We start from the raw sequence: 11,869 nt of genomic DNA on the forward strand, positions 1-11,869 counted from the left end.
TTTTCACATGTGACGACAGATTACCACGTGACCTCGTTTGTGTATAAATCCCGAGCATTGAGAAGTTGGCTCGTAAAGCGAAACGACCATGTCCAAGAATATCGATACCAACTTCGCCAAGAACTGTTACACCAACAGTCGGGTGCGGTAAGTCAAAGTTTACACATAATTGAAACATAATGTTGCAAATGTACAATGAATCAACCAAGATTTATGTCAAAATAGAGAAAATGTAATGCGCGTTGCTAATGGCAACCATCATGCTTTAACTCGTGTGTTATGATTAATTGTCAGAGTTAATATGGGGATCTGTTTGGTCTGATTGGGAACAGCTGTGTATGCTATGAGTATATCATAACGTACTGCTATCAATTAAATAGGAAAATATTTCAAAATTTCAAAACAAAATAGTAGATTACTAAAACTCGAAAACATCGGATCCATCTCGATCACAGCGAGCTGTCTGCACATACCGGATATATTTAGAATACCTCGGCGACACAAATCCAAATTAATCCTCAACTTTCTGGAAAGGACGGCGTTCATTTGATGGTTATATTTGCAATCAAATACTTCCACATGAAAAGAAATGTCCTAGTAGGAGAACACACATTCCCTGATATTTTGACTAGGGAATTAATACGCCTTATCTTACAGTGCAAGGGCTGGACAGGACATACGGACTGATATACTGTCTAAACTCAAAACCTTAGTCATGTGCCTACACGAAAATCATGAGAAGGGGTGATACATTAATTTGTAATACATTTAATTTTTGTGACAGGAATCCTATCAGTCACGACTATGAATGGGTTGGGCTACGATATTTCATTGTCCTGGGAAGAAAACAGTTTTTGTAACAGTTTGTAACTTACTTTGAATGCCTGTAATATACGCTTCATGTTTTTCCTTGATTACTTTGACGTCATCGTTGCCATGGTGACATGCTGACTGATGTGATTGTCAGCCAACATGTGGATAATTGTTTACATCACTGGTTTGTCTATGTAAACAGTGTGCATGGTGTACGGCTGTCAGAGTGCACACTATATGTTTCATATTGTCTAGTGGTAGCCGCGGCACGACTGTAGGGTAAACTAAGTACCGTATTTCCTCTATTAGACGCCCGGGATTCTATTTATTTCGGACAGGCCTTTGACCCGGCGTCAATTAGAGGCCCTGCGTCTATTCGAGGCCCGGCATCTATTAATACCCCCATTTCACTATGACCACGAATGTCCCGAATGTCAATTGATGGACCGGGCGTCTATTAGAGGTCCGGCTTCTATTTTTTGCACTGAACAATTGACCCGGCTTCTATTAGAGGCCGGCGTCTAATAGAGGAAATACGGTACAATTCTGATTTAGTCGTGTGTCCAGTTGTACAATAGCTGTGGTAGCAGTATCGCCTCTTCCTTGTTTTTATATCACGATATATAGAAGCATCTGATATATAACGAGGTAGGGGAAGGCAAGCTAGTTTTCCAAACTCTCTGGTTAAGGGCATCTCCTTAACGGAAACTGACTGGACCTAATTTATTGCAGGGTGCCCGACTACTCCCGTCTCCACCCGATGGTGCCCCGCCTATACACACAGGAGTGGAAGACAGACATGAAGAACAGGGAGCTCATCCTCAAGGTAGAGCAACACTGACAGCCGCTCACCAGCTTCCCCTGTCAATTCACGATCATGCATTTTTTGCGCCCAGGGCGCCGTTCCACTAAGCGATCTCAACGCTAACACGATAGCGAATCCCATACTTTAACATAGGTTTACGGCATTGGGTGCCGTTGTACAGAGCCATCTTAGCGCCAAGGTGATCAGTAACTTCCATACCTCTACACAGACTTACGACAGGCGTAGCGCTAAGGTTGTTTTGTACAACGGCACCGATCTTTGAGCTAAGACGATCGTAACTCCCATACTTTGACATAGACTTACAAGAATCGTAGCGCTAAGATCACTTTGTGGAACAGGGCCCAAGACTGCCCGGTGTCGTTGTCAGTAACTATACAACAGGGAGGCTACTGACGACCGTATCCTTATTGTGTAGATCGATGCCCCTGATGTCATGCAATGGATTGTCTGGTCCAGACCCGAGTATTTACATACCATCGTCATATAGCTGGAATGTTGTTGAGTGCGGAGTTAGACAACGAACAAACACTATGTTTGACAGGATATGTAATCAGATTGAACTTGATATGACCCCATAGTGTCCCCGTTTCAAAAAAGCTTGGCGCTGCGACATTGGATTTACGATCTCCTTAGCTCTACGATCGCTCAGTGCAACCGAGCTCAGAAACTTATAATGTGACAAGTACTATGCCCAACCAAAGACGTATATATACGTATCCCTATATTCCTTTGGCCCAACGTAGAAGATATTTCCTCCCAGAGGCCTTAGAAGCCTGCATGCTTGTAATAGAGTCGACTCTAATGGGGATCGGGTGGTTAGGTGATAGAGCTGCACTATTGCTGCATGGTAAACACATTTAACTCTCACTCAGCCTTTCTCTCATCAGCAACATGGGTCGGCGTTGTTCACAAACAGGCCGAATGTTGTTAGGACCGCGGGTAAGTCAGGGGATAACTGGCCTGCCCATACCAACACAGGTGTTTGCTTATCGACTGAACAGTACTTTTGAAAAACAAATGTAGAATGATGTAGGCAGTAAAATGATCTAAGAGTGGATTTTGATATTTTGTACCCCTCCCTTTTAAAAAAGCTGTATTCACCCTTGGTACATTCTAGATCATACTTTCGCATGTACATATTAACGTATGAGGTGACGTCAGCATAATCATTAGTTTATGCGTGTTATTTAAGGAGTGAGTGACTATAATTGTACGTCACTTTTGGCACTGTTCCAGCAGTGACAGGGACGCCAAGGATTGTCTTTATGTATTGTACGTATAGTCATGGGGGAAATACAATGCGGAAACATCGTTGATGGAGTGTCATCGTACTGGACGACGTATGAGTCTCTAGATTGTCTGGTCCAGATTGGATTATTTACAGGTCGCCGTCATGTAGCTGGAATACTGAGTGTTGCGTTAAGCAACAAACAATCAATACTTTGTTGCCAGTGCTTCTATTGTAGGCTACTGAATCTACATGCGTTTTCACACGATGGTTAATTACAAAAGCGCTATGTCATGTTTGATTAAATGGCATGTTTCAGAATGCTGACTTGGGAGGCATCCCCCATTACGAGCACGACGAGAACATGTTCCTTGAGAAACGAGAACAAATGGCCTACAACGTGGAGGTACGGAACCGCGTGGAGAGCAAGTGCCCGCTGCCAGACCGCGCCCACCTCCTCCGCCCCCCCTTCCACCACGAGGCGTCCAAGTACCAGAGCTCGCTCATGTACAGAAGCGATAACAAAGACTTCGCCTGATTCATAACATGGTGCTGAGAAAAATGTGAAATTGATTTAAATTATGTTCTGATAAATAATTAAGATCAAGAAATACTTGTCTCTGTTGTGCACGTTTAGGCCTTTATTTGAGTCCCTATAAACCGGTGTTGTGGTCATAACACGTGAACGTCTGAGTTTATACATTTGAAATTCGGTGATAATTCGTTTATCAAAGTTATGTGTGTATATAAACACTTTATGTTTGTCACATATGGCATTATTTTATGTCATGTATCTATATATGACAATGTTGTGTTTGTTTATGAGTGTGTTTTTTTATTTTTCACGAATTAGTCCCGATTGTCTAGCGTTTGGCCATGTCAGTATTATGATTGCACAGCAGTATTATATGTTGAATGTGTTAGGGGAGAGTGTGTGTTTCATCTAGTGTCTTTAAAACAATCATGTGTATTACATCAAAATACGTTATGCATTATGAATTATATTTCTTGGAGATAAACACTTTTACAAACTTGTCATATAGTTGTTGTTTTTATCATTAATGGACACAGTATTAACTCTCTATTTAATTGAACAACAAATATGAAATATAACATAATTAATAATCAGTGTTCCTTTATGCCTTACTCAGCAAAATTCCAGGAAAATGACGGAGGCCTGTAAATAATCGAGTCTGGATCTAGTGATTGATATTATTATTGTGCAACTTGTCACGCCGTCGGAGTACGATGACGCAATCAACCGCATCGACCAGCGTTATCACCCATCCATTAAGTCGCCTCCGCGAAAAGAATTGGTTGTTGGGGACTTATTTTAATCCGGAATCCTCACGATTATTAAGCGAGCGACCGAGATTTCACTGCCTTAAAGTTACATCACAGCCAGTCGGATTAATTTAATTCTGAAGTGATGCAGGCAGGTCCTGGGCCTCTAGCACTCCATTGATGGTACTATAGTAACGCCAGCCCTACGCCGATCTAGCCTCATTAGAGTCCGATTTGAATTTACGAGTTGCCGTCCAATCAAATTACACACATGTGCGAGGGGAATGATGTGCAGCGATTACTGATAAGGGTGTGAGTGTATAAGGTTTTACGCCGCTTTTAGCAATGTCCCAGCAATATCACGGCGGGGGACACAAGAAATGGGCTTCACATATTGTACCCATGTTGGGAATCGAACTCGGGTCTTCGGCGTGACGAGCGAACATTTTGTTTAAAAAGATTATTTTTGTCATTTAATTATAGAACAAAAATCAAAAACCTATTCGTTTATCAAATGAACAGAAATTTTGCTTTCCGAAAACTCTCACATGCATATCCAATGCTATGAATCTTGAATAAGACCCCCACCTATGGAATACTGTAAGGGACATTCTCGCGATATCGCATTCTCGCGATCTCGACCTTTGGAAATGAGGTAAATATGCCCAAAACACGAGAATGCGAGATCGCGAGAACGCGAGATTTTGGCCAAATCTCGCGTTCTCGCGATCTCGCATTCTCGTGTTTTGGGCATATTTACCTCGTTTCCAAAGGTCGAGATCGCGAGAATACGAGATCGCGAGAATGTCCCTTACAGTATTCCATACCCACCCCTACCTCTAAACCAGTCAAGCCACGTACACCGAATGACAGCATATACGAACATGCAATTTAGCACCTACGTAATACTATGAGTTGTCATGACGACCAAGCCACACGTGTTGCAGGGTAGGAATATATTTACTAGCCATGGCATACAGATTGAAAGAGCCAAAGAAATTATACCTCTCAGATGAGATTATATGGTCGACTGTTTCTGACTGACTGTTGTTTAACGCCGCACTCGGCAATATTCCAGCTATATGGCGGCGGTCTATAAATAATCGAGTCTGGACCAGAGAATCCACGCAATAGTCGCCTCTTACGACAAGTATGTTTGATGTCCAACTGAAAATATCTTAAGATAGAGATATCATGTGTCCAGAAAATGAACTGTAATGGCGCATAGTTCGAACTCAATACTTGTCCATGGTGTTATTTTTATCAATATAATTCATTTTAAAACTAAAATAAAATAATAATAATTAGATTAATACACAACTGGTGATAGGTATCTTAGATTTCCTATTTTTGAAAATCAATACTTTTACATTTTTCGGAACACATTTGCTGCAAACATGGTAGGGGTCACGTGGTTGCCATTTCATTTCCTACCCCAGTCTTCATTGAACTAATATATTTTCACACACAATTGCCCAGCCACAAATTGCTTTTTACAAACTCTTCCTGAAATGAGTGATGGTAAAATATACATGATCAAAGTTAACAGTTCTTTCAATTTTCAATTACTTAAAAAACAAACTCGGTCTACTCATCTTTTGCCCTGTGTAAACGTAGTGCTTCAAGGATCATCAAATTCACCTTAATGTATAAAGATTGGGATACATAATTACGGTGGCGCATAAGGGACATGGAGTTTTTCCATATTTTGATATTTCACTTACTTTTATCGTAACCTTTTTGCAAATTAACACGATTTGTCTTACAAATATGCGATAAATCATGTGTAAAGAAGATATTGAATCGCTGAAAAGTGAAACGAAAATGTCAAAAACTAAAATGAAAATACAGAAAAACTATTTTCAACGCGGTGGAAATATTATAGACTCCATGTCCCTTATAGGCTGCCGTACATAGTCATGAGGCTGTAAAATAAATTATAACTATTACAGGGTGTGTACATACCATCCTGTATTCGCCAGACCCCTTAGGTTGAGATATAAGGCCCCCGGGTGTCGCCAGGGACGTCCTCGCTCCTATACCTGTCACCGTCAGCTCACTACAATAGGTGTGAAGCCAGACAAAGTGCCAGACACCTAGTCCCTGACTGTCCACATCCCAGTATTAAGTTATCACACTTGAATTTGTTGCCAGGAAACGATATATATACACACTTGTTTAAACGTCTCGGCCCAAACTTGTCTTTTGTAGTTGACTCAGCACAGATAAAGGCTACTGAGGTTATGATGAAACTCGGGACTTCAGTCCAACAAGGAGCGGTCGGTCGGCAGGTCAGAAAGCTGGTTCCCGGCTCCCGATGCGCGTCGTCCAAACGCCTGTCTCCCATATACTTAGGACTTAATTCATATGCCAGACTTTTTTCCGAACCCTGGCGACAGAACAGTCATTTTCTGATGCGTAAACAATGTCAATTTGCTGTTTCAGCAAACAAAACACAGAAGTGTCTAAATCGATCGAGTAACGAGTTAATGCACATTTTAGAGCATTAACTCTATTCAACATTGGAGTGTTACGAAGGTGTCACATCCTGGGAAGGAGCTTGTTATGACGCGTCAAGCAGATGGCGTCATGAAAAACTATGACGTCATCATGTCTGTATAGAGAGCTCCGCGAACGGGCTATCGCTGTGAGGAGCATGACCCTGTTCACATTTTGAGTTACCATTTAAAACCCTGGTGGACGCAAGGCACGTCAGACACTGAAAGATGGTACTAGGTAAATTTGCACTTAGTTTTACACGTGACCTATGGCAGAGATCGTCCTCACGAGAAGTTGTGGTACTGTATTCTAAAGGTGCTCCACTTATTGTTACCCTGCCTGGCTTGGCATTTTGGGTACAAAGCAGGGACTGGTTGGCTTGTAAAGTGTATCTGAGTGGGGTATCTATAATAAACTGCTGCATGGTATCTCAGTGGTCTACCACGATAAAACCGGCTTATATCGGGACTAGTACAAACAACTACATACACACGTGCAGGCAGTGTGTGAAATCAACACTACTAACCACCCAGGCAAGCTATATGATTTTTACTTGCCAGTTTTAGATTTAGGTAGCATGTTTTATTTTATATACAAAGTGCAAAGAGATATCTGGTAGAAGAGAAAGAAAATGTATTTCAAGTTTCAATAAGTATAAAACGTCAATATTTTATATCAAACATTCTGAACTAGACCATCACATGCACATTCCTGAAATCAACCACTTAGAATCTAGATACTGACTCTTTTAAAGGAAGCACTCGTTTCGAACTATCATATTTGACACCAAAAAGACAATATTATAGCTCATTTGATAGAAAATCAAGTCAGTCCGCCTGACCACTTTGAGTTTATTTTAACTTGCCAGAAAGAAAATATAGTAGCTACTGGCGACCGGACAGATGGGCCCCCGTGCATGCACGCCTGTATAGGAGATAATCTTGAACGCGACGTTTAACCCTATTTATAGTCACAGTCACAATGGTATTGACGTCATAGACGTCCATTGTGCATTATCAACATACATGGAGTACTAAACGAGTCCCCGTTAGATACCCCCTTACTACATCGAGTGTATTTCAAAACCTACCGAACGAGGGACAACCACGATGCTTGCACTACCACAATACAAAATAGAAAGCCGTATACTATGTTTCTAACTTAATTTTCGCGAGTTGAGTGATATATCCCAGTCAACTGAAAACTCTTGACTAGACTCCAGTTAAATGTGTCAACAATACAGTTTTGAGATGCATGCCCAGTGAAAAAAATAGCGGGGTAGGTTAGGTGCTACCAACTTCTCCATTATGCGTGATAAAGGTGTGTTGCTATTAAACGGGCGGGGGCGTGTTTTTATCGACGAGTGTTGATATATTTAATATTAAAAGACACGGGAGTAAGGTTAAATTTTATCATCCAAAACGTTTTTTATATGATTTTATTTCTTTTTGGGGTACACAAACAATATGTTTACAGAATATAGTTCACATGCAAACTTAAATGCATACAAGTTACAAAGTATATATCTATAGATGATAACAAAAACAAAACAAACTATTCCAGTGTCATATTGTTGGATTGTGCAAGTTCGTGGTTTTAAACGAATAGGTGGTGACAGAGAGACCAAAATGTCATGAACTGTGTGTATTTACATTGTGAATATGATATATTTCTGTCGATGTAATATGAATCGGTTATTTCTTGTTTGATGCGTGGGAAGTTTGGTATGGTGTAGGAAATGTTTGATTTGAATATGTGTTGCTTTGTTACAGTTATAATATGATTTAATACATCATTTCGTTTTTGTTGATTTCCTAATAAAATTGTCAATTTTGGAAATTCTAGTTCTATTCCAGTTTTGTTTTTGATATATTGTATAAGGTTGTTCCAGCAGGGTCTAGTAATTAACATGCATTCCAAAAAAAAGATAAACCAAAGCAGCACTTAAAAAATTGGAGACCAATTTCGCTATTAAATGTTTCCTATAAGATAACATCAGCAACAATAGCAAATAGAATAAAAAAAGTTCTGCCAACAATAATTAACGAAGATCAAAGAGGTTTTATGTCAAAACGATACATTGGAGAATGCACTAGATTAATTTATGATATTATGGACTTTACTGAATCATGCATGGAAATCCCATGGTTGTTGTTATTTATAGACTTTGAAAAGGCGTTGATTCAGTAGACTGGGTTTTCATCCAAGAAGCTTTGACCTTTTTATATATTTTGGACCTTCTAAGTTAAGCACTGGATAAGAACATTCTATCACCATATAAAATCTAGTGTTTAAGTTAACGGTTTAATGCTACGCACTAATAAAAATATAAACGGAATTAGGATCGACGAGATAGAATATCTAATTTCCCAATTCGCAGACGACACATCTCTCATATAAGATGGAACTGAAAATTGTCTCCAAAACACCATGACAACTCTTCAAACATATGCGTCTTTTTCAGGCCTAAAAATTTACACAAGCAAAACGCAAGTGTTGTGGGTTGGCTCACAACGCTTCTCTGATAAATCTCTGTGCAAAAGTAGGAATATCGATTGGTCAAGAAAAAGTTTTACTCTTCTCGGTATCATTTTTACTCACAATTTGGCAGAAATGGTAGAGTGAGTAAGTGAGTATGGTTTTACGCCGCTTTTAGCAATATTCCAGCAATATCACGGCGGGGGATACCAGAAATGGGCTTCACACATTGTAGCCATGTCGGGAATCGAACCCGGGTCTTCTGCGTGACGAGCGAAAGAAATGGTAGAAAGAAAATACAAAGATAAACTTAAAAGTTTAAAAATCATCATGAACTCATGGTTATCACGTGACCTGACCCCATTAGGTAGAATTACTGTACTAAAAAGTCTTATTTTACCTAAACTAACCCACCTTTTCTCAACCCTACCTAATCCAAGTGAAAGGTTTATAAAAGAACTCGAAACACTGTGTTTTCGTTTTATATGGAAAAATAAACCAGACGATATAAGTAGAAATATTATGATGAAACCTTATGAAGAGGGAGGTTTAAGAGTGCCTGATTTTAAAAATCATCCAAAACGTGCCTCCACAGGAGAAATCACTTTGCAGAATATTGTGACGTCATCGATTACCATGACGTCACCATCTCTGCAATTGAGGCAGGTTAGTTATGTTTGTTTGTTGTTTAACGCCGTACTCAGCAATATTCCAGCTGTATGACGGCGGTCTGTAAATAATCGAGTATGGACCAGACATCCAATGATTGACTTCATGAATATCGATCCCTGCAATTAGGATACGATGACATGCATCAACCAAGTCAGCGAGCCTGACCACCCGATCCCGTTACCCGCCTCTTACGGAAAGCTTAGGTTGCTGAAGACCAATTCTACCCCAGAACTTCACGGGCTAGTTCTAAATTTGACACTCGAGATTATTTACTCTTTACAAACTGAAAAACTGGAAGAATGATTTTGGATGATAAATATAATCTTACGCGTGTGTCTTTTATAACAAATATATCAACACGAGTCGATAAAAAGTTAAAGCCTCGGATGTTTAAACTTGTATTGACGCGTTGATATATTTTATATCAAAAGACACCGGGTGATATTCTCTATTTCATCCTTCTTTTTCAGTTTGTAAACAAACAAGTGTCCTGTGTGTAAAAATTACAACGTCGCCTCTTTCAATAACAGCACAGAGAGGTATATTTTCACTGAAAGAACCGGTCGTGTTCAGAGTTAACCAGAATCAGTAGCGGTGGGATTAGTGACGTAATTTGTTTGTGACAACATAATAACTGGTGGCATCATAACGGTCTCACCAGAGATAAGCAAGTTTTGGATGATAAATGGAGAATCTCACCCAAGTGTCTTCTGATATGAAATATATCTACATGAGTCGATAAACGTTTAAACTTTTATTGGCGAGTGTTGATATATTTGATATCAAAAGGCACAAGGGTGAGATTCTAGTTATTATTACTTGCCCGTGAAGAGATCACCCGTTTAATAAACATACAGCTGTATTACACATTGTGTAATACCAAAATGCGTGCTTATGTACTCTCGCAACACGTTTCACGAACAAATATTGAACGCTCTCAACATACCTTGGCTTATTCAACGACGTTGTGTGTGGAGATGATAGATCACTGAGGGGAACTTATGCACACCCGATGACCCCAGCAACCTTGTTGCTAGGCTGACGTCACATGGCATTGTTTCGCCGAAGGATCTTGCAACAAAATTCCACAAATTACGTCATCGGGTATTGTGACGTGATTGTAAACTTTGAGGTGCAAGGCCCCGTTCCACAAGGCGATCGTACTGTAGCGCAACGACAGTCGTTGGTCTAAGTAAAGTATGTGAGTTGCGATAACCTTAACGCTACGATAATTTTGTGGAACGGACGCCTGAATTCTAAAGGTGGACCATTGTATGGTATTAAATTCATACGTTTCAACTTTTGACGTGTTTGAAGTATTACTCAACTCAATCCAACTCAATTGTATTATGCCGTGGATCGTGTAGGTGTCAGCCTATTCACACTCGACAGTATAATTCTAAAAACGTTATAAATGGCAAGTAAAAAATAAAATACTAAACTCGCACCCGTGTAAAACCAATTTTATGAAACTCGTGAATCGCTTTCGCTCGTCAGATACCACAACTATTCACTCGTTTCATAAGATTGGTATTACACGGAAGCTCGTTTAGTATTCTATATTTATCCAACATCATTCTTTCAACTTTTTCTGTTTAGACATTAATAAGCAGTGTCTTGGGTGTAAAAAGTACTGCTAACAGCTTCAGTAGCAGCGCCGTTAGTGATGTCACTTGATTGTGATGTCATGGTAACAAATGACATCACAATGGTCTGCAAAGCATTGTGATGCAATTTCATTGTAATGATATCTACAATGTAGATATCGCTTGATCTCACCCAAGCGATATCTCCCGTGGGAGCCAGTTTTGGATGATAAATGACATTCGCGTATATTAATCTATGTATGTAATTATATATACTTAGGTGACACATCCATTGCTCCATTGATCTAGATATCAAACGTTGTTTGAATATGAATATTTTGATCTGAAGGTGATGAACCTAGCCAGCCACTCTTTAGCCATATAGTATGATATACTATTTTACATTTAAATCACCTACAATAAAAGACATGGTCTGTGGTATTAGAATTCACGCTTTCTCATTCTTGGTGAAAAATTGGATAA

The 11,869-nt window shown here is 39.7% G+C and overlaps 1 protein-coding gene across 1 annotated transcript; it reads left to right on the plus strand.

The window, feature by feature from the left end:
- The first annotated feature begins 1 nt into the window (after position 1).
- LOC124140699 (testis-expressed protein 43-like) lies at positions 2-3,901 on the plus strand. The gene is made up of 3 exons (XM_046508392.2): positions 2-147; positions 1,546-1,639; positions 3,187-3,901. The coding sequence occupies exons 1-3, from the start codon at positions 89-91 to the stop codon at positions 3,403-3,405; spliced, it is 372 nt and encodes a 123-aa protein (XP_046364348.1). The 5' UTR covers positions 2-88; the 3' UTR covers positions 3,406-3,901.
- The last annotated feature ends 7,968 nt before the right edge of the window (positions 3,902-11,869 follow it).

Source organism: Haliotis rufescens, unplaced genomic scaffold (assembly GCF_023055435.1).
Source record: "Haliotis rufescens isolate VD_foot unplaced genomic scaffold, xgHalRufe1.0.p SCAF_51, whole genome shotgun sequence".
NCBI lineage: Eukaryota > Metazoa > Mollusca > Gastropoda > Lepetellida > Haliotidae > Haliotis > Haliotis rufescens.

What these genes read in the sequence shown, in the direction of transcription:
- LOC124140699 (XM_046508392.2), top strand. Translation starts at nt 89, where the DNA reads ATGTCCAAGAATATCGATACCAACTTCGCCAAGAACTGTTACACCAAC. An exon ending in TACACCAACAGTCGGGTGCG is followed by an intron (nt 148 to 1,545) that starts GTAAGTCAAAGT and finishes AATTTATTGCAG; the next exon opens with GGTGCCCGACTACTCCCGTC. An exon ending in ACAGGGAGCTCATCCTCAAG is followed by an intron (nt 1,640 to 3,186) that starts GTAGAGCAACAC and finishes GGCATGTTTCAG; the next exon opens with AATGCTGACTTGGGAGGCAT.